This window comes from Martes martes, assembly GCF_963455335.1.
Source record: "Martes martes genome assembly, chromosome: 4".
Taxonomy (NCBI): Eukaryota; Metazoa; Chordata; class Mammalia; order Carnivora; family Mustelidae; genus Martes; species Martes martes.
The window spans coordinates 167,048,795-167,076,152 of NC_137891.1; the positions used below are offsets into that span (position 1 = coordinate 167,048,795).

General features: G+C 55.9%; 2 protein-coding genes across 3 annotated transcripts; one reads left to right on the forward strand and one right to left on the reverse strand.

The window, feature by feature from the left end:
• The first annotated feature begins 7,026 nt into the window (after window positions 1-7,026).
• Window positions 7,027-13,561, forward strand: TMEM54 (transmembrane protein 54). Of its 2 annotated transcripts, none has more exons than XM_080802544.1 (6): window positions 7,027-7,167; window positions 9,514-9,707; window positions 12,089-12,148; window positions 12,293-12,481; window positions 12,620-12,754; window positions 13,127-13,561. In XM_080802544.1, exons 1-6 carry the CDS (start codon window positions 7,152-7,154, stop codon window positions 13,199-13,201), a joined length of 669 nt encoding a protein of 222 aa, XP_080658670.1. In that variant the 5' UTR covers window positions 7,027-7,151; the 3' UTR covers window positions 13,202-13,561. The 2 variants fall into 2 exon arrangements, with proteins under 2 accessions (XP_080658670.1, XP_080658671.1); XM_080802545.1 differs by having other exon boundaries at window positions 7,144-7,355; window positions 13,127-13,553.
• A 647-nt stretch (window positions 13,562-14,208) lies between these two features.
• HPCA (hippocalcin) lies at window positions 14,209-19,022 on the reverse strand (the record flags this gene model as incomplete). Its single annotated transcript, XM_080802546.1, has 3 exons — window positions 14,209-14,306; window positions 14,433-14,538; window positions 18,645-19,022. 3 exons carry the CDS (start codon window positions 19,020-19,022, stop codon window positions 14,209-14,211), a joined length of 582 nt encoding a protein of 193 aa, XP_080658672.1.
• Window positions 19,023-27,358: the final 8,336 nt, after the last annotated feature.

Genomic DNA, 27,358 nt, shown 5'->3' on the forward strand with positions numbered 1-27,358 from the left:
TGGGACTCGATCCCAGGACTCCAGGATCGCGACCTGAGCTGAAGGGAGTCACTTAACCAACTAAGGCCCCCAGGAGCCCAAGATTTTATTTATTTATTTGAGACTAAGAAAGAGAGCACAAGCAGGGGGAGGAGCAGAAGGAGAGGGAGAAGCAGACACCCCACTGAGCAAGGAGCCCAGTGCAGGGCTCCATACCAGGACACTGGGATCATGACCTGAGCTGAAGGCAGACGCTTAATAAACTGACCCACCCAAATGTCCCTTATCAAGTCATTCTTCAGCAAAACTGCTTTATTTATTTCCTTTGTTGTGCGGACAGGGCAGGGAGGACTACAATGACCACAAGTGTACCTGCAGCCATGCCTCACTTTACCTAAAGGGGCCAGCTGTTCTACCCGCCATGGCTTTCTCACCACCAAAAAAGGCAAAAATAACATCTTAGTATTGTTATGAAAATAATTTTGACTTCACAGAGCCTCTGAAAAGCTCTTGGGGATGCTCAGGGATTTGGAGACCACACTTTAAGAAAGCACTGATTTTTTTTTTTTTTTTTTTAAGTAAAGTTCCACACCCAGCTTAAAGCCCAGTGCAGGGCTGGAACTCACAACCCTGAGATCAAGACCAGAGTTGAGATCAAGAGTCAGGTGGTTAACCAACCAAGCCATCCAGGTGTCCCACTCTTTCTTCTTTATATCACCATGGTACCCTTGTCAAAAAAAAAAAATTGCCCACGTGTGTATTTTTATTTCTTAGTTTCTTTATATATGTTTTTACTCTCAAATCTCAAATATTGACCTATATGTCTATCCTTATGTCCAGTATCATGTTGTCTTGATTACTGTAGCTTTGTAGTATATTTTGAAATTGGAAAGTATGCACCTTCCAACTTACTTCTTTTTCAAGATTGTTTTGGCTATTTTGGATCTTTTGCATTTCCATACTAATTTTAGGATCCTCTTGCCAATTTCTGCAAAACAAGGGCAGGGGGAGCTTGGATTTTGATAGGGATTGCAACGAATCTGTAGATCAGCTGGGGAGAATGGCTTTCCTAACAATATTAAGTCTTACAATCCATGACACCAGAATGGCTCATCATTTATTTATGTCTTTTCAATTTTCTTTATGTTACTGATTTTAAGCGGAAGAGTGACATGATCTGGTTTATACTTTAGGAAGATTATTCGGGAGTGTGTGGAAAAACAACTGGGGGCCACAGGAGATGCTACATGAACAAGGGCAGTAGTAGCAGGGACAGAGGACAGCACTTGTTACAGAATCATTTATGAGGTAACTTAGCAAGACTTGATGATTGACTCTGTGTAGAAAGAGGAAAGTGTAAAGAATGACCCCCAGGTTTTTGTCTTGGGTACACGGTGATACTAAGAAAATACTCAAGGAGCCGTCTGGGAGAAAAGAGGAAACATCAGCTGAGACATGTTGAGCTTGAGATGACTGGGACACCCGGCAGAAAGGGCAGGCGACTGGATATTTGAGTCTAATGCTCAGGGGACCGTAGTCTGGCTGCAGTGATTTGAGAATTATCATATAAAAGGAGAGCCAAGAGATGACATGAACCAACCAACAGGAACAATATAGGAAGCAGAAAGGATGCAAAAGATTACCAATATTTAAAGGTAGAGCACAGGGCACTTGGGTGGCTCAGTCGGTTAAGCAACCCACTCTTGATTTCAGCTCAGGTCATGATCTCGGGGGGTCTGAGATCAAGACTTGCATCGGGCTCTGCGCTCGGGCGGGAAGTCTCCTAGGGATTCTCTTCCTTGCACTCTGCTCTCCCCGAGTGCACTCGCTCTCTCCGAGTGCACTCGCTCTCTCTCTCTCTCTCTCTCTCAAATAAATAAATAAATATAAAAAAAAGAAATAGGGGCACCTGGGTGGCTCAGTCGGTTGAGCATCTGCCTGCAGCTCAGGTCATGATCCCGGGGTCTTGGGATCAAGCCCCGCATCGGGCTCCCTGCTCGGCGGGGAGCCTGCTTCCCCCTCTCTCTCTCTGCCCGCCTCTCTGCCTACTTGTGATCTCTCTCTCTGTCAAATAAATAAATGAATTCTTAAAAAAAAAAAATGGATGGATCTAGAGAGGATAGTGCTAAGTGAAATCAGCCAGTCCGAGAAAGACAAATAGTGGGTGGTATCACTCATATGTGGAATTCAAGAAACAAAACAAAGGAACAAAGAAAAAAAAAAAGAGAGACAAACCAAAACACAGACTCTTTTTTTTTTTTCAAAGATTTTATTTATTTATTTGTCAGAGGGACAGCGAGAGAGCACAAGCAGGGGGAGCGGCAGGCTGAGGGAGAAGCAGGCTCCCCGCTGAGCAAGGAGCCTCTGGGATCATGACCTGAGACCAAGGCAGCCGCTTAACTGCTTAACCGACTGAGCCACCCAGATGTTCCCAAAACACGGACTCTTAAGGACAGAGAACAAACCAGTGGTGTCCAGAGGGGAGGTGGGTGGGGGCATAGGGGAAATAGGGGGTGGAGATTAGGAGGACACTTACCTTGACGAGCACTGAATAACGTACAGAATTGCTGAATCATTATATTGTACATCTGAATCTAAAAGAACACTGTGTGTTAACTATTCTGGAATTAAAATAAAACAAAGTAAAAAAAAAAAAAAAGTAAAAAATTGTGCCCAAAGGAGACTGAGAAGGAACAAGCAGGGAGAACCAGTGTCCTGCGTGCAGGGGGAGAACCAGCGTGCTGCGTGCAGGGGGAGCGGCTAACAACAACCAGCCCCGCGCTGAACCGCTTCCCTTGGATTCACCGAGTTAGAAGGTGCTGGGGGCCTGGACCGGGCTCTTCAGCGGAGGGCTGAGCCACAGTGCAGTGGGGGAGGGGGAGGGGGTCATTGAGAAGATGGAGGCAGCACAGGATCATTCATTCCAGAAGTTTGGAGGGGAAGGGAATGGACATGAAAAGAAGTATCCAGAAATGTAAAGGGAGTCGAAGGGAGGGGATGTGGTCTTAGGATAGAAGAGACTCGGGTGTGTTTCCGGGCTGGTGGGGAGCATTAGCTGAAAGGGGGAGAATTAGAGAGGGGGTGAGGTCCACGTGGAGTCCCAAGGCCTGCCTGGGAGGAGGAACAAGCAGGTGAGTGGCTTTGGAATAGTGTTTTCCAAATGCGAATGGGCACCCCCATCACACACCTCAAATCTCCCCCCTCCTCCCCAGGTTCAAGTCCAGGCGTCACCCCGACCACCTTCAGAGGCTCAGCCTTGTGGGGCGGGCTTGTCAGACAAGCAGCCAGGAGGGGCTGACTGAACAGAAGGAAAGAGAATGAGCCAGTGGCCTCTGTGAAGTCAGGGGTTGAAGCACTGGGAGGCAGAAGACCGGCAAACTGCAGGAGGGGCCCTGGCGGGACCCTTGAGGCTGGGGTTCCAGAGGGGCCCATTCAAGGCGTGGCCCCAGAGAACACGATGCGGTCCCGATGAAGGTCACTGAGGAGGTCAAGGAAGGGTGTCAGAGGGTCATTTACATGGATGATCAGAGCAGTAGGACAGATCACCTGACAGAAATTCTGAAACCCAAGTCCTTGCTGGATGGTGGGGGGTGACCAGGACGGCAAGAGGCCAGGGTGATGAGAAGGGCTGGGAGAGCAGAGCCAGGGGCCAGGAGTCTCAGAGGGGGAGAAAATGACCTATGTGCACAGGAGAAAACCCTCCTAAGTGTGTCTTGTCTGTGAGGGCAGGGAGGACTGTGGGTCATTCAGATTTCTTCTTTACACCTTCCTCTGATTCCCTCCAAGTTTCCTGCAATGATCTTTTTTTTTTTGTAGAAATGTAAAAGATAGGGAAAAAAATACAAATAACAAACGCCCCCGTTCACAGCATCTAGAATCCGTCATTGTAAACATCCTCCAGTCCCCTGTGAGTCCCACCTCCTCTCAGACAAGCAGGATCAGTAGGTTTTTGTGTTTCGCACACGTGTACAGACTCCTGTGGTAGAATCGTGCACATGTATATGCACACGTCAAACAGACGGTAGGTTTGTGCCTGAGTGTTTCATTTACATGGGGAAGTGTTCCAGTAATGGGGGGGGGGAGTAACCGGGGGGAAGGAGCAGACGGGGCTGACCCCCTCTCCAGTGGAGTGGCTCAGCAGGGAGGCCCGGCCCCTGGAAGTCCCAGCTTTCAGTGCTGGGCCACACCTGGCCGTTAACTGTTCCAGGAAGAGGGGGAATTTCTACTTTTATTTCTCTGGCCAGGTTTCTATGTGCTCTCGTGTCTCACAAGTCATTTGCATCTCAGAGATCTGAGAGGCAGGGAGGCAATCATTATCCCCGTTTGACAGGTGGGGAGACTGAGGCCTGAGAATGGCAGAGAGCTGCACCGATGTCACAGTGAGTTGGTAGAGGACAAGGGACCAGAGCTTGGCCTAGCTTTCTTCTCCGAAGCTCAGGCCAGTGCACGGAAGGGTGGGGTAGAAGCAGGGAACACTGGGTGGCTTGGACTTTGGCCACTTGGCAATAAGGAAGAAAAATGGAAATAACTTCAGGCAACTAAGGCTGGGGCATGGGAAACTGGGAAGAAACAGATGGGCAATTCACCCTTCTCAGAGGTCCCGGCGAGCAGACCCACCCCTGGAGGCTGGGGTTCCTTCTCGTCCCTCACGGTCCCCTCCCCCACTCAGGAGTCTTCACAAGTACACAAGACTCAGCCCTACCACTGACACATGCTATGTGATCTTTTTTTTTTTTTAAGATTTTATTTATTTATTTATCGGAGAGAGAGAGAGAGCACAAGCAGGGGAAGAGACTGGCAAAGGGAGAAGCAGGCTCCCCGCTGAGCAAGGATCCTGATGTGGGGCTCGATCCCAGGACTTTGGGATCATGACCTGAGCCAAAGGCAGATGCTTAACTGCTTAACCAACTGAGCCACCCAGGTGTCCCTGCTGTGTCATCTCTGAAAAGTCTTTTACCTGTCTGGGCCTTGATTTTCTCATCTTTAAAATAGGGTAATAATCTTGAGCTCAGTATTGTTCCAAGGATGGAAAGAGAGAACCCTCCTCTATGCATCTGAAAGCAGAGACATTGAAGAGGCCTGGGTCCCCAGCCTAACTCCCAGAAGGCCCAGGTGGTCTCAGTGTCCAGGGAACTGCCTGACACAACTGGACAGTCCACACACGCTCAGGCACAGGAGATCTGGCATCCACTTTGCAGGGACGGATGGGCTGTCCAGCGCGGTCCCTGGGAGGTGGCCTGTGTCCACAGATAGTTGTTGGTAAAGTGGGGCAGGGTGGTGGCAATGAGGGGGACTTTTTTTGCTCTCTTTGTAACAAAAGCAAGACATGAATCAAGGTGCATTGTAGACTTCTATAGTATAACCCCGTGTAAAACAAAAAGCCAAATCCTTCCCTCCCTCTCCTTGGGAGCCACCCCTTCCCTCAGCTGTCACTTTGGTGCTTTGCTTGCTGTTAGGAACGGCTCGTCCATAACCACCATTAAAGGCATGCTCGTCTTTTGCACTTTCTGGTGTGTAAGACGAATACCTAGAAATTGAACTGCTGGGTTGCAAATACAAGTGTTTGACCCCTTCAATGCGGGTAAGTACTGCCCAGCCGCCCTGCAAAAAGGTTGCCTCTGAGGACATAAAAATCCAAATGCCAGCCTGGGAGGGGATCAGCCCAAGGGCTTCCTGACCTGCCGCATCTTGTCTTCCACCCTGAGAAGATTTCTCCCTACACTGCCCCTGCTGGGCATGGTCCCCCTTCAGACCGCTGATAACGGGGAAGCCTGTCTGCTGGGGGTTATCAGACCAGCCTGCCCCACTGTGGCCAACACCCAAGGGGGCTCCCCAGCCCCAGTGTCAGATGGCCCCACTCGCACCTTTGGCTCTGTGTGCTGACCGGGTGTCTGACACACAGGGCACATGGCTGGCACCAGTACGGGTGTGCAGGAGAGGACACATTCGGTGGATATCCGGTCCTCCACGCAGCAAGCCAGCCCCTGCCTTTAAGGCCGCTGCCCAGTGGGGTAGGGGTGCAGACCAGGAACTCATGCTGCCTGGATACCAGGAGAGGGCCTCCCAGAGGCCTGCTCTAGGGGCTGAGAAAGCCCAGGGAGGCAGCCACAGCACAGCCACCCCGGGGCAGGTGGGCACAGAGACCTGAATGGGACTCTGGGATCCCCCTTAGCCACCACTTCCGGCTGGGTGTTCTTGGGTGGGTCCCCTTCCAGATGCTGAGGACCAAACAGGGGAGGGCAGGGTCCATCCTAGCCCAGTAAAGCGGCTCAGTAACCAGCAACCAGGATAAGTAAAGCCCCCACTGTGTGTTTCTTCGAGGTCTATACTTGGTCTTTGAAGGTACTCTAGAGAATTTCCTAAGTGTTTTCTTATCTCATTTTTTTCTGTATCTCCTTTTGTCTCACCACGGCCTTAAAGGACAACAATTGTTATCCCTGATTTTTCAGTGAGAGAACAGAGAACCCCCACCCCCATCCCCAAGACAGAGAAATAAAGCGCCTTGCTCCGCGTCGAGGACTGAAGCCTCCCAGGACGGGTAAAACTAAGGTCCAGGGAGGGAAGGTGATTTGCCTGAGGTCACACAGTAAGTCGGGGGCAGACTCTGGTTCCCCAAGCAGTGCTCTCGCACCGCCGCGGCTGCAGCTCCCCATCTTCTAGAAAGAAGGAGATTCTCAACCTTCACCCTGGGGCTGCCCCGTCCAGGCGCCCACCGGGTCACGACAGCCACAGCCCACACGCACGCGGCCCCCATCCGAAGGACCGCGCCTCCTCGGAGCCTCAGTGGTCATCTGTGCAATGGAACCACCGCGGAGGGGTGGGCTCGGGGGTGGGGGGAGACGTCGAGGCAGGCGGCCCGGTGGGTGGGGCCAGCGCCGTGACTCAGCCGGGCGGGCCGGGAAGGGCTGCCCAGCCGGTCCGACCGGCCCGGGATGCAAACGAGCCGCCAGGGCCCTCCCGGGGCTGGGCCGCCCGGGGGGTGACGGGAAGGGAGGCCGGGCGCCGGCGACCCCGCGGCTCCGGGCGGGACGGAGGCGTGGCGCGGGCAGCGCGGGCGGCGCGGGCGGCGGGCTGGCGCGGAGGCTGCGGACCGGGATGCGAGCGGGGCCCCGCCGGCCACGGCACCCGGAGCCCCGCTGAAGCGGCCGCGGAGAGCCCGCGCGGGAGCCGAGATGTGTCTGCGCCTGGGTGAGCCGCGGCGGGACGGCCCGCGAGGCCCCCCGCCGCCCCGGATCCTCCCGCGGGGGCGGAGCGCTGCGGCCGGAGCCCGGAACCCCGGGGTCCGCGCCGCCTTCCCTGCGAGTCGCTTGCCGCTCTCGGCCTCCGTTTCCCCAGCACGAAGGTGGAGGGAGGAGGGCTGCTGGTTTCTTCTGGAGGTGGGGTAGCGCCTCCGCCCCTCGCCCCCTCTTTCCTTTCCTGCGGAGGAAGGAGCCCTCCGGGAGGAGGAGAGTCCCTGGGGGAGGGAGCACGAGGGAGAGCGGAGGGATAGAGATCCGGGGCCCAGAGAGTTCTGACCCCGAGGCTCCCTGCCCCTTCCCCTCCTCAGCCTGGCAAAAGGCTCGCACTTCCAAGCCTCTGCTCTTCCGGCCGGGTGGGGATGGGAGGGCCTTTAGGGAACAGGAGGCAGACAGAGTGGGACCGATGTGCCCTCTCCCCTCACTCCCTACCCACAGTGATGCTGGTTTGGGGCATCAGACGGACCTGGGGACTCCCCACGCACTCTCCGTGAACCTCAGTTTCCTCATCTGTAAAATGGGGATGGTAGCACCACCGCCTAGGACTGCTGTGAGAAGGAAGTGAGCTCCCAAGAGTAAAGTGCTTCCCGCCGTGCCAACCACATTGCTCAGTGCTCTAAGAATGGTCACTTGGAAACAGAGAGCCCAACACTGCCCTGAGACTGCGTCCAGGGCTCCGGGCACAGCCCCGCACTGGCACCGTGTCTCGGGTTTGACAGAGTCTGGGTCCTAGGATGTTGTTGTTGTTCATGAGCCCAGCCCTAAGCCAGGTGGTGTCTGGGCTGCCAGGTAGGTGGGTGGATGGAGTGAGGTGGGTCAGGCCCCCGGGAAGGAGCTTCCTGTTCGGCTGGCAGCTAATCTACGCAGTGGCATTCCAGTTGCACTGTGCCCATCAAGCCCATCATCCGCCCTCTGCTCCCAGACCTGGTCCAGCTCCAGAGGGCCCTGCAGGCTCCAGGGCTCTCAGAGACAGCTAGGCCAGCCCCTCCCCATTTTATATATGGCAAGGTCACACAGAAGGGCTGTGAGCTGGGCCCTACCCTCCCTGCTCCCTAAGGACTGCCTCTTGGCCCAGGGCCCCCAAGTAATGATCCCTTCCTCCCGCCCTTCCTCCCGCCCTCCCTTCCTTCTTTTCTCTCTCTCTCTCTTTTCTTTATCTCTTTTAGCTACAGAGCTAATATACAAAATATGATCCAATCCTCTCTGCCACAGATGGGGAGACTGAGGTCTAAGAAGGGACTCAGGTCCCACTGGGAAGAGCTAAGCAAAGAAGGGGGGTTGCTGGCGCCTGGCCAGTCTCCCAGTCTCCCAGAGCTGGCTGGAATGGGGAAGCTGACAGGGCCAGGGGGCTAGCATGGTGTGTGGCCTCGGGGACAAAGCCAGCACCCATAAAGGGCATTCCAGAGGACAGATATGGAACAGCCTGAGCTGCCCAAGAAAGAGGGTTCTCTATTCCTGGGGTGTGCAGATAGTAGCCACTTGGCCACTCAGAAGGAATTTGCGTATGCCTCTCTGGTGTTCTCTGACCCCAGCCTCCCCCACCTGCCCTGTCCCTGTCTGGTGCCTCTGCACCAAGAGCTTGTTTTTCTCAGGACCTGCGCGGTATGTCCCACCCACCTTCCCTCCTCCCCCCACTTCCTGTCTCCTGGTGGGACCCTCCTTCTCCACTGGGAGACGGGAGTTATTCTTCCCATTTTAAAGATGAGGAAATGGATACCCAGATGCTTGAGTTTTTTGCCCGGAGTCAGTTCAGCAATTGTGAGTTCATTCTCTACTGTGTGTCCAGCTCTGTGTTCCAAAGTGAATCCCGAGCAGGACCTGGTTCCTGCTCCATGAACTAGGGGCTCCTTGGGCTGGGACAGTCACTGTCAAACTCACCAGGGTGCTTTATAAAGGGCCTGGCCCAGAGCAGGCACTCAGTGAACATTTGTGTAAAAACTCCTGAGTGAATAAATCAGTGACTGGGGAGCTTGGCGGAAAGACCATGGATCTGGAGCTAGAGACCCAGGTTCAAGCCATGGCCCTGCCCCTCAGGACCTTGAGCACTCATGTGGACTGTGACGCTTTATTAAATACCACTGGTGTGCTTTTCCAGCCTTGGAGTTTGGGAGACTCTCAGGAAGGCATTGTGAACCTCTTTTCCGGATGAGGAAACTGAGGCTCAAGACAAGTTAATGACCCCAAGTCATGCAGAAATGGACTTAGAGCCCAGCATCCATTACTCCTGCTGGGGTTTCGGTCTTCTCCTCCAGAGGCTGTGTCCCTCCTCCCCGGACCCTGACATGGCTGTCGCCCACAGGTGGCCTGAACGTGGGTGACTTCCGGAGGGTGCTGATGAAGACAGGGCTGGTGCTTGTGGTGCTGGGTCATGTGAGCTTCATCGCAGCTGCCCTCCTCCATGGCACTGTGCTGCGCTACGTGGCTAGTCCCCACGATGCGGTGGCCCTGCAGTACTGCGTGGTCAACATCCTGTCTGTCACGTCTGCCATTGTGGTATGGCTGGGCCAGGAGGGGGACTGGCGAGAGGGGGGGCTGGGGGCTTGAAAGGCCTTTGGTGAGTCCCCTCCCCAAGCCTGGGGGTGGGGGGCAAGTAGAGCGCCCCACGCCTTCTGCTCTGCACCTTAGCCACTGGTCAAGACTCTCAGCCTCTCTCTCTGCCTCAGCTGCCTTTTCTATAACATGGGGGAGGGAACAGTGTCCACTTAGAGGGTCCCGGTGAGAATTAATGAGTATCCGGCATCTGGTCCATGTTCATTACTGTGAGCTAGGATTAACATGACAAGAGGGAAGTATTGGGGTGCCTGGGTGGCTCAGTGGGTTAAAGCCTCTGCCTTCGGCTCAGGTCATGATCTCAGGGTCCTGGGATCGAGCCCCAAATCGGGCTCTCTGCTCAGCAGGGATCCTGCTTCCTCCTCTCTCTCTGCCTGCATCTCTGCCTACTGGTGATCTCCGTCTGTCAAATAAATAAATAAAATCTTAAAAAAAAAAAAAAAACAGGGGCGCCTGGGTGGCTCAGTGGGTTAAAGCCTCTGCCTTCAGCTCAGGTCATGATCCCAGGGTCCTGGGATCGAGCCCCGCATTGGGCTCTCTGCTCAGCAGGGAGCCTGCTTCCTCCTCTCTCTCGCTGCCTGCCTCTCTGCCTACTTGTGGTCTCTGTCTGTCAAATAAATGAATAAAATCTTTAAAAAAAAAAAAAAAACATAAGAGGGAAGTAGTGAAGGCAGTGCTGGGCAAAAGGAAGGAACATCAGCTCAGCTTGGGAGGGTCCAGGAGGGATCCCAGAGGCGGAGGCCCCAGAGCTGGGTATTGATGGATGAGTAGGAGTTCAAAGATAGGCTGTAATTACCATAACCCAGATGGGAGGCATGCCAGAGCCGGCAAGTAGGAGAGGAAGCTGGGATGACATTCCAAATGCAGAGAATGGCAGAGGCAAAGGTGTGGAGGTGGGAATGGTTCAGATCTATTCTGGAGACCCTGAAAAAGCCAACTTGGCAGGAACTCAGCATTAGGCTTGGTCTGTGAGATGTGCTCAACGAATGGTGGCCAGGGTTAGGCCCGGATGCCAGTACCTGTTTGAGGAATTCGGGAATGAAGGAACCCGGTAGTCCCAAGGTCAGAAAGGTCTTTTCCACCTGTTGGCAGAGGTGGCGGCAGCCTCGGAGCAACAGCCATATTTCAAAGTCTGGAGTTCCATCTCTGCCACATCCTGGATGAGGAGCTTATTTCTGTCTCTAAGCCTGTTCTGTCCTCTACAAGGTGAAGGTCATACAGCCTGCTGGCCCCAAGCCTTGAGTGAATGGAGATCACAGGCCCCAGCAAGCAGGACAGCCTCAGTCAGTGGGACAGGGCGGGGCTACAGAGCTGTGTGCGGTGTCCCCTGGCCTCGTTGCTACTCTGGTTCCTTCCTCTTTTTTTTTTTTTTTTTGGTTCCTTCCTCTTGCCAGCCTTAAGGAAGTCAGGGAAAGCCGTGAGGTGAGCTGGGGTCAGGAGATCCACCAGGGATGGGCCCTGGGCCACACCCCTTCAGCTTTGCCCTCATTCTCTCAGCTAATCCTCCCAGCTTCCCTGCCCAGAGCGGGAGACCACGCTGAGGATTCACCCAGAGCCCTGCTGATACAAAGAAACCAACTGGATTTGAAACTGTTGTGTCTGACACCACAGCTAGCGTCCTTTCTGTGAGCTCATACTGTGGCACGAGCTTGGCCCCAGCAGGCTGGGACACTGACTTGTGTCTGCTTGGGGAATTAAAGACACTGCTGGTTCTCTATCACACACCTGACTCCCACCAGCCCAGCGCACAGAATTTTACTCTGTAACATTTCCTTTTTTTTTTTTTTTTTTTTTTCCCTTTAAGTAGGCTCCATACCTAACCTGGAGCCCAAAACAGGGCTTGAATTCAGGACCTTGAGATCAAGACCTGAGCTGAAACCATGAGTTGGAGGCTTAACCGACTGAGCCCTCCTGGGCGTCCCTATTCCACAAAGTTTTCTGACTTGTTAAAATAACAATTCCGTATTTAGTTCCTTGCCAGTCGAGTTACTTAGTTTCTTCCAGAATCTTTTCCCCTCCAGGGAGATGTGTCATATTATCCTGTGACATTGCCCCTGTAGCCCTGGGCGACACAGGTGCCTGTTTGAGATACACAACTAGAAGCAGTAGGGAGTCATGGAAGGTTGTAGGCAGGGAGTTACTAGGTGCCAGAAACATCTCTTCAGGTCTGGACTGTGAGGAGGCAGTGGCTTCGTGCAGACGGAGGTAGTGGGGCCAAAGCAGAACTGGGCTGGGGGGCTGGGGTCTGGGAGGGCCAGAGTTGGCGTCAGTGGAGTCTTTGTCGAGAGTGGCCCTGACACCCTGCCTACTGTCCTTCCCCGCAGGTCATCACCTCAGGCATTGCAGCCATTGTGCTGTCCCGCTACCTCCCCAGCGTCCCCCTGGTATGTGGCTCCTCCTGGGAGGGGCTGTAGGGGTGGCTCAGGGGCAGCAGCTGCCCCCAAGGGCCTCACCTGCCTGGAGGGGGCAAGGCTGACCCCATGGGGGCCGAGCCTGACATCCGTTGACCAGTGGCCTCTCCCATCCAGCGCTGGACAGTGTTTAGCTCGAGCGTGGCCTGTGCCCTTCTGTCTCTGACCTGTGCTCTGGGCCTCTTGGCTTCGATTGCCGTGACCTTTGCCACCCAGGGCCGGGCCCTGCTGGCCGCCTGTACTTTTGGAAGCCCCAAAGTGCTCGTACTGGTGCCTGACTGTCCCTTCGACCCCACACGCATTTATGTGAGTGCTTAGGCCTGGGGTTGGCAGGGGGTGGAGGTAGGGGAGCGGGTGGGGGTTGGAGGGTGACACCCAGGTGCTCATCAAAGGTGGGAGCGGATTCTTAGAGACACCCCCTCTATCCTTGTGCTCCCCCACCAGAGCTCCAGCCTGTGCCTCTGGGGCATCTCGCTAGTGTTCTGCGTGACAGAGAGCGTGTTTGCCGTGCGCTGCGCCCAGCTCACCCACCAGCTGCTGGAACTGAGGCCCTGGTGGGGGAAAAGCAGTCACCACATGGTAAGGCCTGTCACCCCCTCCATCAGCCCTGACTCCCCGTATTTGTGGGAGCCCTTGCTGGGGAGCCCAGGCTGGTCTGCCCCTACCCCTTGCCTTGAGAAGTGGGGCAAAAGTTTTTTCCCCCAGGACAAAAGGGAGCAGCTTGGTCACAGCACTGAAACCTGGCTCCCCCAACCAAGGGCCAGGATGAATCTTGAGGGGGAGGGAGGGGTATCTGGGCTCAAACTGGGGGTACTCCAAAGGTATGGCCTGGCTCTTGCATGGGAGGGAATAGTGATGCCCCTTTGCCCCTGAGATCCTCGCAGTCGTACCAGCCCCTAGGTGTCCTGGAGGAGCAGACCCAGAGCCTGGCACCCTCTTGTGTCTCCGCAGAGGCCGGAGAGCCCAGAGCCTGTGGAGGGCCGTGACCTGCTGAGCTGCACCAGCTCTGAGCCGCTGACCCTCTGAGAGCCGATACCCCATCCAGGCCCCATGACCACTAGGGCCCTACAACCCAGTCTGCACTGTGGCCAGGCCAGGATTCCTGGAGCAGACCTGAGAGGGCTCGCCGGTCACTCAGGGACCCCAGTGGGGCTTTCCACCCACTCCCGCAGCTACCCAGCCCACTGCACTGAAATGAGACTTTATTCTGAAGTTATTAAAAAGAACAGAGATGCTCCACGTGGATGCATGCAGCAGGGGAAGGGACATGGGAGGGGCTGTGCTGCTTTCCCACAAGGGTGCTGTGGCTGGGGCTCTGGGGGTGTCTGCCCATCTGTGGGCCTGTGTGTGTGTCTGAGGGAGGAAACATATACAGCGGAATCAGTGGGTCTGTGTTCATCCAAGTGCTGGAAGGCAGGTGGGGGTTCATGGGACCCACAGCTGGGAGGCTGGAACCCCAAGGTTTTCCTCTTGTTTTCCTGGCCTCCAGGAGAACAAAAGCAGTGGAACAGGAAGGGTTGAGGCCCTCCTGCAGGAAAGGATGGCTCAAGGAGGCTTTTTCCTCAAATCCGGCCGCCTCTGGAATCCTTCTCTCCTTTCCAGATGAAGACAGCCTCCACACCTGGGAATACTTCCCCCCTCCACCCTGAGAGCTACTAGGGTGGGGTGGGGGTTGGGGAGCTTGCCGGTGATTGGGGGAGGAGCTTGAGGCTGCGTGGGAGTAGGGGAGCCGTGGGGGTGCGGGTGTGTGGGGGGTGGGGGAATGGTCGAAGTTCTGTCTGGGCGAGGGAGGGCAGACCCAGCCAGAGCCTGCGTCTCAATCCTTGCCTAAGGGAGATACTGCCTCTCGGATTGACGGTGCTGACCGCTTGCTTGCTTGGGCCTTAGGGATACTGCGAGGTTCCCTTCTCCAGTGCAGGCCCTGGGGGGTGCCCAGTGTGACCCCCAGGCTGGATGGACACAAGGGAGAGGAAGCTGATAGCCGGGAGAGGGCCAGTGAAGGCAGGGAGGAGGGGGAACCTGGGTCCTCTCGCTCAGAACTGGGAGGCGCTGCTGGGGTCGCACTGCAGCAGGCGCACGATGGACGGGTCGCTTTTGGCCCCGCGGATGAACTCCTCCAGGGACAGCTTGCCTGCGGGGCAAGGGGAGCAGTGATGGGGGAGAAGGCGGCCGCGCAGCGAGGGGAGGCAGAGCAGAGCAGCGGGAGAGGACGGGGGAGTGGCACCCGCCCCACCCAGCCCCGCCCCTGCCCCCTCACCGTCGTTGTTTGTGTCCATTTGGCGAAAGATTTTCTCGGTCCTCTTTTCTGGGGTCGACTCGTCCTCCGGCATCTTCATCACGGACGAAACCATCTTGTAAATTGCCTGAGGGGCGGGAGGGGGAGGCAGGGAGTGAGAGGAGCCTGCCCGACCCTCCACCCCCACCCCCACCCCCACCCATCATCCCAAACCGCCCCCAGACACGCAGTTTGCAGCTCCTCCTGGGTGAGGTGGAGAGGTGGTCACGGAGAACCGGAAGGGCGGGTGAGGGGGGCTTCAGGAAGGACTACCTAGGAAGGCTTCCCAAAAGAGGGGGGCTATTGGAGCGGGCCCCGACCAAGTTCCCTTGGAGCGCCAGGTGGGAAAGGCATTCCTGGCAGAGCAATCTGCACGTACAAAGGAGCGGCGGCGGGAAGCTCTGAGTGGGCACCGAGAATTTGGGGGTGCCTACGTGCAGGGGGACAGGAGAGATGTTGGAGAATATCAGGGCCCAGAGAGCGAAGGGCCTAGAACACCCGGCGCCGCGGGCTCCAGGGTAAGTACCGGCTTAGCAGGGGGCGCAGGGACGCACCAAGGGCTGGAGGGCCCGGAGCAGCTGGGCCCAGAGCGGGAGGAGACGTTATGCAAATGAACTCAAGTGAGCATCTGTCAGGGGCGGGGACAGCATGCGCTCAGTTGAGCCCAGAACTGCAGCTGCCACGTGCAGGATCTCTGGAGGCAACGCGAAGGAGGGTATTTGTGCTAAATGTACACAGAGCACGTAGGGCTTGGTCTGTGGGATAGGTGGGTCCCTGCGCCCCATAACTCAAAAGACCAGACGGATGGCCCCAATCTTCCAGCTTTCTGCTACTGACACTTCCGCCAAGAAGCCTCCCTTCTCCCATCCCAAAAACTTCCCTTGCCTTAGATATGGCTCAGCCTCCCTACTGGTCTCTTCCCTGCGCTGTCCCAGGTCTGTCCCCTACACTGCTTCTGAAATCTTTCCAAACACAGATCTCTGCCACATCCTCAGCCCAATGGGCCGCCCCCTCGTTCCTATCACACACACAGGCTTCCCTCCAAGCCCACCGTGCACCCAGCTCCTGGATACTGCCCCACGCTCCTTCTGCTGCCTCCCACTCTTCCTTGGGAGGCAACTTACATGGCACTTCCTCAGGGGGACCTTCTCTGATCCCCGCTGGGTCAAGGCCCATATGCTGGCCCAGAGTCTCCAGGGCTTTTCCTTTGGGGACACCTCTCTGGAAGTAATTTTGCCTTTGTAGGATTGCTCCTAGTCCCCAGCCTACAGATAAAGATCATGGATATCTAGCTAGTGCCCGTATCCTCAGAACTCAGCACAGTGCCCGGCATCTGGCAGGGACTCCACCTGTTTAAAAGTTTAAAAGTCTTTGACACCTCTCACTGCTCTTTCTACCAAGTCCAAACCGTTCAGCCCCAGGAACCCAAGGTGCTTGCTGACCTCTCCATCACCAGGCCTCCCCTGGTAGGTGATCCTGCCGCAACCAAACACCTCTACTCCTTTTGGGTTTCCCAGAATGGACAGCTTCCGCCTGGAACAGTAACCCTGACTACCACTTACCCGACACCTGCTGTGTGCCGGATACTTCACACGCATTATTTCTCAACTTCACAACAGCACTGAAAAGAGGGTATCATGATCCCCACTTTCCAGATAAGAAATGGGGGCTTGGAAAGGGGGATTGATGCCAGAGACTGAATTAGAATCCGCTCTTTCATAGCTGCTGGATAGATGCTTGGGGCTGGTAGTGACCAGCCGGGACTTTGGAGGAGATGTGCCTGTAGTGGCATCCTGCTTCCACTAATCACTTTATCAGACAAGTCCTTAGCCTCTGTGAGCCTCAGTTTACTCATGTCTCCCCCATGGGGACTGCCTCGAGGATTGAAGGAGACGGTGTGTATAGTTGGGATAGTAGCTGGCTAGAGTAGGTGGTCAGTAAACAGAAGCTTCTAGTATCATCATTCCTCATCCACTGCATCCTCAGGTCTTGCCTGCCTTTCAGTCCCCTAGACTCCCAGATGCCGCATTTAGCTAGTCCGAGTGGGCTGCTGCACACTTGTTCTCTCCCACCGGAGTAGGGGCCCCAAGAGGCCAAGAGGCAGCATTTTCCCTTGCAGTGTGTCCACCACCGGACCACAGGGTTGGGTCCTGAGAAGGATGGGCGAATGACTTAGAGAGTGACTGCTCCAATCATGACAAGCCTCTCCTGGGCCTCCTAATTAATTGTCTGGAATTGCTGTGCACTCGTTGTTTCACGGGAACTGGCTTGTAATTAATCAGTCACTGGGGTTTGCAGAGTTCTGACTGCACTGGCCGTCTCGGGGCCCGCGGCTGCCATAAAGGAAATGAGGGCGTAGGTAGCAGAGGCCAGCCAGGAAGGGGTCCTAAGGATGCCCAAGGAATGAGGCTGGCTTGACTGAAGTCTTGGGCTTGGCACCTCCCGCTGGGCCGAGATTTACCGGTCTATACCAGTGCAACCACACTAAGTGGTAAAACGTGAACATCCCTCATATTGGTTGGTATCCAATCCCTTGAGTGATCTTCCATCACCCCACCTGCCCCAGCCTTTCCACCAGGACCCCCAGAATGTCCCACTAGCCATCAGCTAGAGAGTCAATGCCTGGTCCATGGAGGGGGGGGTCACAGACAGACATTAAGGCTTTACACCTAACGATAGGCAGGGAGGGCATCGCATGAGCTAGACGCTTTGCAAGAGAGAAGCCAAAGCAAAAATCCAGGATGGGTTGGATGAGATGGAAGGGGAAGCAGCAGAGCTGAGGGACCAGAGAGAAAGATTTCAGAGAGGCAAAAGAAAAGGGAGCAAGAGCATGTGCAAACCTGAGCGGTGGGATTACTCGGGGCATATCCCAAGGATGTTGAAAAGGCCATTCTAGCTAGAGTAGAGCAGAGACAACAGTAACTGACAACTTCTAACTTTTACCGGTAACAATTAGATGCTGGACCGTCTCCTGGAGCCCTTATCCCACTCTGTACCTACAATAGTCTGGTGAAATAGGGAGCTAACACCCCACCACTTGGGTGAAGAAACACAGGCTCAGGCAAAAAGTGAACTAGGAACTGGATAGATAAAACAGAACCAGAGCCCTGATGGACTTCAATGACAGGCCAAAGGGGTAGGCACTTGGGAAGTTTTCTGAGTTAAACTTGTACTAAGAAAGGGCATTCATATCAGGTCCTTAAATCTCCCTGTGAGGTCCGTATCATCACCCCATTTTACAAATGAGAAATCTAAGAGTTGAAGCCAACTCCAGAACTGGAAGCCAGACCCCTTTCTAGGGGCAGCTCAGAGTAGTGGCCAGCTTGAACTTAACTCCACTGACATGCTGTGTGACCTTGAGCAAGTTACTTCACCTCTCTGAGCCTCATGGAGTTAATGAAAGGAGGCACTGGCTCATGGATATAGACATCTCAGTTAGTACTAGGCTCTTAATGGGCCCTCAGTCAGTTGAAAGGTGGCCGGTATCCAGATGGGAAGTGGATGGTGGAGCCAGGTGGTCCACTCATGGGCTGTGTGGCCTTGGGTGAATGTTTTTACATCTCTGACCATCCATTTTCTCCTGCGTAATTGAGGATCAATGAAACATCACTGGCATGTACTCTGAAGAAATGTCAAGTTTTGAAAAACAAAGGCTGAGAGGCTGTTACAAATTAAAGGCAACTAAAGAGACATGACAACGAAATGCAACATGTGATCCTGGACCTGGGTAAAAAGGGGCTATAAAGGACATTTTGAGACAGTTGGCAAAATTGGAATATAGTCTGTAAGTTAGATAATAGCATTGTTTCTACATTAAATGTCCTGACTTCGATAATCATATTATGGGTTATGTAAGAGTATGTCCCTGTTCTTAGGAAATATATCCTGGTGTAGTCAGGGTTAGAGGGTCACGTTGAGAACAACAGCAAAGCATTACACACATGCACACGCACACACACACAATGATAAAGCAAATATGGTTAAAGTTAATTGGTGAATCTGGGTAAAGGATATATGGGAGTTTTCTCAACTTTTCTTGAAACTGGAAATTATTTCCTAATGGTTTTTCAAATGGGCCACAAGAGTAGCACCTGCCACTACCTACCCACGAGGACTGTTGAGAGGATAAAAAGGGATGGCAGGTGCCTGCGGCCAGGCCCTGCACCTGGCATCCTGAGGGGCCCAGGGGCCCACCTGCACAATCTCGAGCATCTCCTCACGGCTGATGTAGCCGTTGCCATCCAGGTCGTACATGCTGAAGGCCCACATGAGCTTCTGCTCCAGGCGGCCACGCGAGGTCACACTCAGCGCAATGATGAACTCCCGGAAGTCGATGGTGCCGTCGCTGTTGGTGTCGAACGTGCGGAAGACGTGCTCGGCGAATTTGGAGGCGTCACCATAAGGGAAGAAGTTGGCGTAGATCTTCTTGAACTCGTCCACGTTGAGGATGCCCGTGGGACAGTCCTTGAGGAAGCCCTTGTACCACTCCTGCAGCTCCAGCTCGGAGAACTCCGTGTTCTCCCGCAGGTCCTGCAGCATCTCCGGCCGCAGCTTGCTGTTCTGCTTGCCCATGGCCGCCAAGCCAAGTCCCACCTGGGTCCCCGAGGGGGTCAAGGGGTAGAGAGGAATGGTCAGGCCCTCTTGGCCCCTTGTCACCACTCCAGGAAGGGCCCCAGACACCAGCCACCCCAGCCTCTCATCTGACCCAGGGGAAGAGAGGAGCTGGCCAAGAGTCCTCCCCCTGCCACTGTGACCTGCTCCACACCATGTCCCCTACCTTACACGTTCCCAGGGAACAGACCAGGAGGCAGAGGAAGGGGCTCATCTACTGAGGGCCTGCTCAGTGCCAGCCACTGGGCTGTCACAGATGTATACCATTTCTCCCTCACCAAGGGAAGTCTGGGGATTAGCCCCGCTTTACAGATGAGAAGGCGGGCTCAAGGAAGCAAAGCGACCTGGTTCAGGTCGCACAGGCATGGAGTGAGAGGGCCGACTCCCAGAGTTACCCAGGGAGGTGCAAAAGGCCTTCTCGTCCTCTCTCTTCCCTCCTGCTCCTTCACTGCCTCACGTATGCCTGCTTGCTACAAAATACACCTGCGGCCCAGACACTGACTGCACACATGGTCCTGACAAAGGCCACCACAAGGCACCAGAGCCAGACCACCTGGGTTTGAATCTCAGCTCTGCCTCTTACCAGCCAGGTGACCTTAGACAAGCTCCTTATACTCTCTCTGCCCCATATGTAAAGTGAGGGTAACAGTACCTACCTCGTTACTTGGGGGGGGGGGATTAAATTAGTTAATACATGTGAAGCACTTGGAATGATGCCTGCACCTCTATGTGCCACCTAAGTGTTAAACAAAAGTGACTTACGTGGACCCATATGCTACAAGGCTCATGCACGACAATATACAGATGAACACACACTTACATATATTATGCTCCACAGCTCAGCAAATCCACACACCGGCTCCCATGCCACTCAAATACCAGCCCACAGCCACCCATGGGTCACCATGTCTCCACACACGACAGCATTCCCTCAGCTCCACAACTCACATGTTCTGACACACGGCACAACAGCTCCCCTACTCTGTGCATCAAGACAGCAGCCCACGACCCCACATGTCTCACACATGCCATCACAAGCCAACTCCCATGCCGACACCTCTCACATGGGCAGCTGCACGTGGGACCCTCAGGCGTCCTTGCCATTTTTCTTTTCCCAGAGGTGCTTCCAGGTCCCAGGAGAGGGAGCCACCGCCCTTCTCAGACCTCCTAGGGGGTCTCTTTTCCAGGGAGAGCCTTGGCCAGCCAACCCTCCCCCAATACTTACCTTTTTGTGTAGGAGGTTAGGGTGTGGGGGGCTGAGGGGAAGGCAAGGGAGAGGAGACAGCCAGGCATTTCTAGGCAGGATGGAGGGGCACAGGCTGGTGAATCCCTCCCCCTAGCTTGGCGCTGGGAGTGAGACAGAGTGAGGGGGGTTCCTTGTGTGTGCATCTGCACGAAGCTGAGTGCATGTAATGAGCATGTGTGTGAGTGCTTGTGTTCATGTATGCATGGATGCCCCTGGTTTCTGCATTGCATTTGACTCTCGTGTGTTTCAGTCTATATATGTGCCTGTGACTAGGTATGCACCCATCACAGTAAGAGGGCGATGTGCCTACATGGCCATTTGGGGACTTGTGTGTGTCCTCAGCAGTGTGTCACACGCATGTTTTTGTAAGTTGGTGACCCTCCTTTCCAGAGCAGCCTCTTCTGCCCCAGACTGAGGACCCAGTGAACAAGTGTGTGGGAGGGGACTGAGGAAATGCGTGGGGCTGAGGCGGAGGAGTGTGTCCCTTAGTCCCCTCCTCAAGGTCCAAGGAACTGGGTCATCGGGGCGGGGGCAGAGAGATGCACAGAGCGGGAGAGCTCTTCCAGTGCCCCCTCCTCCCTGCCACCCTCAGAGCTGCCCCTCCCAATCGGGAGACTTGGAAACGAAGGTGGTAGGAGATTCTGTCGTCTCCGCAAAGACCCCCTAGTCCCCCAGATAGGAAGGACCCTCAGCTCGACCTGAGAAACTCACCCGGGGGACCCTTTCCAAACCTCTCCGCAGCTCTCGCGCGGAGCCCACGCTTCAGAGCGCCGGGCGCGGGGCCCCTCCTGGAGGGGGCGCTCCGAGGCGGCCGGAACGCGACTCCTCCGGGCCGGCCACTCGGCGGTCAGGACCCTGGAGAGCGCTGCGCTCCTGCCCCTGGGGAGCCCCCTTCTCCCCGCGCCCCCGGAGGCAGGCTTCCCGGGAGGCGCGGGAGCGGCGGGGTTGGAGAGGCTCGACGGGGACCCCTCCCTCCGGGCTGCCCCCTCCCCGCATCCCCCAGCCCCGGCCGGAGCGGCCCCCACTCACCCAGCGACGCGGAGACACCGACTGCGCAGGGAAGGCGGCGCTGCTGCGGCGCGCGGCGGCAGAGGCGGCCGGAGGGGCGGGCGGGGGGCGGGGGGAGGGACTGCCAGGGAGACGCCCCGCGGCGTTCGCCCAGAGCCCCTCCCCGGAGGGGTCCCCGTTCCTCCCCTTTCCCTCCAGCCCCCGGGGCGGGGGGGAGCGGGGCTCTTGACTCCGCCCCCGCCCCTGCCCGGGAGAGGGAAGGGGGACGCCCTCACTTCCCTGGCCCCCTCACGAGGGAGCGCCCGCCGGGGTAGGAGGACAGAGGTATCCTTCTCAGCATCTCGACCCAGGTAGCCCAAATGGGGTCGGGGTGGGAGGGGTCAGTGCCCAGAGACCTCTTTCCGAACCGGGGACAACCCCCGCTCCTCCCGCCTTCCTCTCCCATCCCTACCTGGGCGCGGAGCTGCAGGTCGCTCCGCGGGCGGAATCCGGAGTCTGGGCGGTTCGATAGGCACCCTCCCCGCCCCCGCGCCTCAACTCGGGAACTAACTGAGCTGGGGGCTCTTCCGCGAGGGGGCAGCGCCCACTCTTGCAGTCCCGGAGGTCTTCTGGGGGCCAGGCACGCCCCCTACCCCTCCTCGGCCTTACAAAGCCCCGCCCCCATCTCCTGCCCACCGCCCCATCTCATCTTCGGATTCCTCTCAGAATGAATCCCACTTCCCAACATTGATCTAAATTGCTCCTCCCATACTCCCTCCCTCCCCTGCCTCTGGTCATATGTGGGCCTGGGGAGCAAGCATTTCCAGCGGAGCGGGGGAGGGGGGGGTCTGAAGTGCGTAGGCACCTCACCCATACACAGGACAGCCCTTCTCTGGAGTCATTGACCCCCCCCTCCCCAATTGCAGCTCCTCCTGCCAGGGTGAGGGCTGCATCCTCCCTCCCCCAGCTTCTGCAATAACCCCCACGTCCTGAGCTTGAATTTTGTCCTTTATCTTTAGGAGGTGGTCCTTATTGTCCCCTGTTCACAAATGAGCAACCTGAGGTTGAGAGGGGCTGCATGATTTTTCCCCATGTCTCACAGCTGGTGAGTGGAAGGCTTGGACTTGAATCCATATGCCCTCTTCCATTCATTGCACATTCATCAAGCACTATTTCTGTGCCCAGCATTGTTCTAGGCAGTGGGGTTACAGAAGTGGGCAATAAACAATGGACAAAATATACAAGTCAATCCTATGATGTATTAGATAAACGTTTGGGGAAAAGTTGAGGCGGGGTTCAGAGGTTGGGATCCTGGTTGTGCTTAGGACCATTTCAAGGACTTCAGAGTTTGAGATGGGAAGCTCTTGGGGCTTTGAGCAGAGTGAGGGTCTGACTTTCAAGTCAGGCTTACTCAGGCATTTTGCCAAGAACAGACTTAAGGAGTGGGAGGCAGGGTAGGAGCAGGGGGCCACTTCGGGGTGAGAGAGATGGGTCTGGTTACTTTGAAGGTGAGCCCACAGCATCTACCTTCTGACTGGACAGCTCCTTCCAGTTCGGAGACAGCTGCCGGGAGGCCCCTGGCTCTCCAGGGCTCAACCCAAAGCTCTACCTCCAGGTCCCAGACCAAGCAGTTTAGGTGACCAAAGTCTAGCCTTAGTCCTTCTGCTTGAGGATGGGGAGGTCTCAGCTGGAGGAGCTGGGGAGCCGGGGGCGGTGGGAGGGGGGGCAGTTGGGCCCTCTAGAACATCAGTTCCTCTGTGTGCCTTGGCTCTGGTGTGGGGACCCCCAGTGGAGGCGTGAGAGACGCCAGACATGCGTGGGTGATCCCCAGCTGCCTCCTGCCTGAGGACCTGGGGGCAGGGAAAGACTTGCCACTCAGGCCCCACCCCAGGCCCTTGGAGTGACAAGCTCCCTCCATCCTCCCCACTAGGCCTGGAGAGCTTTCCCTGTTTGGGTTTAGGTGACAGGATAGCCCTGCATTCTCTGCCTGGGCTTCCCCTCCCACTCTTCCTCCTTCCTCTCTCTCTCTGGCCTGAAGCCAGAGAATCTTCCCAGCCTGGTCTGGATCGTCCTCTCCATCCTCGTGAGGCCTCAGTTTTCCCTCACAAGGAGCTGCTCAGCCTCTATCTCTGCTTTCTCCCACTTCCCCACCCCAGCTCCACCTCCTCCAGGCTGACTTCTTGGCTTAGCCCCTCAGAGGCCTTCCATCCCCACTGTTTTTCTTCCCTGTGAGGGTAATTCTGATGCCCTGCCCTCAGGACCTCCAGTCTGAATTCTGTCTCCTGAAGGCAGGACCATGACTTCTCTCCCTGGAGGCCTCACCTCCCTTGACTTTCCCTGAACCTGGAATGAGTAGGGTAGATCTGGGGGCAGAGCTGGACTTGGGTAGTCTTTGCACTACCTCTCATCAGCCACCTTTCCCTTCTTGGGGGCCTTGGAAGCACTGGGAGGTCCCCTGAGCCAAAGCAGAAGGCTTAGGGCTCCCCCACATTGCACACCAAAGGTCCTTGACCCCCAAGACCTAGTGCCCTGGGATGTAGCCCAGAAAGGGGGCCAGAGGGGCAGCTGTCAGGAGGCCTGCCTGGGCCCTTCACTCCTGGATGACCTGGAGCAAGTCTCTTCCATTTTGGAGCAGGAAGGTTAGATAAATGACCTATGTGCCTTGATATCCCCAGTTGAAACTCCTGACCACAGTACTAACAAGACAGGGCTCCCTTACTGCCTTACAGACCCCTCACAGGCCTGAAATTCTAGGCATGAGCAGAGTAGAGAGGAGGCCCTAGTGGCTCTGGAACTCTGTAGATTTGAAAAGCTCTATGAAGGCCTGTTCTGGGGGTCAGGCTGGAGGTGTCCTTGCCAACGATGCTCACCCCCTCCCACTCCAAATTGAGGCATCTAGGAGGGAGGGAGAGGTGCAACTTCAGGCAGGCGTTGAGTGGGGTCATTGAGAGGACTGAGGAATGGGCAGGACCCATGGGAGCTGGAAGAAAGGGCAAGTCCCAGGGGAGGGATGTCCCCAGGGCCCAAGGAATGGGGCTACGTAGAGAAACCAGAGCTGGCTACCCTCCTCTAGCACTAGAGAGGGATGCCAAAGAGAGAGGCAAGTGGGGGGTGAATGGAGAGGGGACTGCCTATCTCTTGAGCACCTACTGTATGCAGGGTACTTTTCAAGTATCATCTCCTTTGATCTGAACTAATCCTCAGGGCTCAGAGACCTCGGGTCACCTGCTGGAGGTCAGACAACAAGAAAGCAACAATGCCAGAACTTGAACCTAGTTGCATGTGACTCCGGAGCCTGAGCTCTCCCTAGAAGCCTCTCTGGGAGGTAGATGAAGGCAGCCCCTCCCCAACCCCTCAGAGGCACAGCCCCCACCCTCCCCTCTTAGGTCCCAAACGGTTTGGAAAATCCTGATGGGAGCAGATGGTGGGGACAGATGGAAGGAAAAGCATCTCAGGGCTGAATTACACAAACAAACATTGATAAAGTGATTAAACCTCAAGCCACCCCTTTCCAAAGGGCCCTGCCCACCCCAGCCTGGAGCACCATGGACCCAGAGGTGGGGGCCTCGGGCTCTCCGGATGCCCCAGTCTCAGCCCAGCTGATCCCAGCTTCTGCCCACCCCGCCCTTCTTACCGCTGGGGACCACCCCCGGACCAGAGCCCAGGGCGGCAGAGCTGCCAAGAGCACAGCCCGGGAGAGGGAGGGGGCGGGTCTGGCTGTTCCCAAGGGAGCTGGGCCATGAAGAACGGAATGGGGGCGGTGGGGGTGTTGGGAAAGTCCTGGGAGCTGGGACTGCAGACTTGAAATCAGGGTGGGGTGGGGCCCCTCCAGCAGGCCTCCCTAGACGGATAGAACTCAGAGAGCCACTGGGCCATGCTGACCCCCCCACACAGCGGAGGGGGGCAAGGCCCTTCACCTCTGGAAGGTTCAGTTGGTTCCTTCATCTCTACAGGGGAAACAATATTATTAACGCCCCCCTGAAAGGGCTTTGTGAGGATTAAGTGAGAGGAAGCCTATAGGGGCTGGGACACTGGGCTGCACATACTTAATGTCTGCTGCAAGTGGCAGACTGGTGTTGGGGAATCAGAAAGGTGGGCGCTGGTTGGAAATGGCTCCTCCGCAGAGCAGAAGTCTGGGCTTGAAGATCCTGCCTGCAGAGCCCCTGAGGCGTCTGGGCTCTAGGGCAGCCATCCCCGCTGTGGTGCCCCCAGGAAAGCACCAGCTCCCTCCTAGGTAAAAGCCACGGATCTCTCTGCCGAGCTCAGAATTCAGGACCAGAGGTCCCCCTTTGCTGGTCCCTCGGTGTGAACCTACAGGGGGAAACCGACCGGGTTCAAATCTTGATGTGGCTCTTTCCCAGCTTTGGGAATGTTGACAAAAACAACCCCACTCACTCTGGCTTCTTCTCAGGAATGCCGGTATTTCCAGCCGCTTCCTGGACTTGCTGTCAGAAGCCCAGAGGCACCTCAGACTCAAGTCAGCCAGCATCCAATTCATGGTCCTCCACCCAGCCTGCCCGGAGCCTGGGTCCCCTCCAGGAACCCCTCCCTTCTCTTCATCCCACCCCTCCTTCCTTCCCAAGTCAGAGGTCCACCAAAGGCTCAGGCCTGCCCTGTCCTCTCCCCACAATGGCCCCTGCCCCACTCCCTCCTCTGGTGGGAGTGGGGCAGTCGCCTGGTCCTCTTCCAGCTCCCCAGCCTTTGGTTCCTCCACACCTAATCCCCCCTTCCTCCCTGCTTAATAAACTTCCACGGCTCCCCAAGGCCTACCAGAGTAACTGGGCATTGGAGACGCTCTATGACATGCACAACCCTTGCCTCCCACTTCAGCTCCTACTCTCCACCTTCCTCTGATGCCCCCCCTGAGGTCCAGCACCTCCCCTACAGATGGCCAGGATCTCCCCTACACTGAAGAAGGGATCTGGAGCCAAGCTAGGGGAACGGGGCTCCCTGACCCCCAGCTCCATGCATGTGGGTTTTAACCTAGGTGGGGGTGGGGTGAAGTGATGCAGACAGCTAGGGTCACATCCCAGGCCCCCATACACCCCCTCCTCCCTCCCTCTTCCCTCTGCTGGTGAAAGCAATGCTTAGCTGGAAGGATCTCAGACTCGATGACTTGCCTTAGGTCCCCCATCTCTTTTGCCCCCTCCTCAAATGCGAAGTGACCCTTTCTGTGCCACTTTTTCTAGCAAATAAGCACTTGGATATTTCTTAACATTTTCATTGCATTACACATTCTTTCTGCTCCTACAGCTCCTCCCGGTGTATCTCTGACTGTTTGAAAATGGTTCCTGAGGTTACCACAAATGGAACGGTCACTCTTGGAAGTGGGATAAAGGGCAGGAGGTTGAGTGTTCACTTGTAACTGTATACACAACTCTGTGTCCATGTCTACAACCCGCGTGCGTGCACTCAACCTCATTTGAGTCTTGAGTCAAAATCTAAAGGGTCAAACATTTTTTTAGTTTTTTTATTTAAGTCATCTCTACGCTCAATGTGGGGCTCGAACTCATGACCCCAAGATCGAGAGTCTCAAGCTCTTCTGACTGAGTCAGCCAGGTGTGGGGAGTGGGGGCCGCAGCCCTGATTCCAGTGCAGCCAGCTGTGTTCTCCTGGAGCTTCCGTTCTCCTGGGAGCTGCCTCCTTCCTAGAGCTGCTGTGAGGAGCCCACGAGACATCGGAGAGTAGTGCATGTGAAGGAGGCCCCGCTAGGACACTGCACGGTGCAGGGGTGCACAATCATGCAGCCTGGAGGACGGGTGCTCCCGGGGAGAGGAAAGGAGATATCCTAGCTCAAGGCTTCTGTTGGAACTTCCTATTGTCCCCATTTTACAGACAAAGAAGCAGAGACACAAAGAGATGGAGTTCCCTGCTTGAGACTCTGCATGGGATTAGAGCCAGATCCAAGACAGGACCCGGCTCTGTTTCCGGAGCTCTTTCCAGTGGGCCAGGATGCCTTGGAGAAGTGTGGGCTTCCCAGAGGGTTCCAAGGGACCCAGAGTCCCACAGCCCAACCCCAGAGGCTGACTTTGCCATATCTCAGGAGCCTTGTGCTCCCGGATCT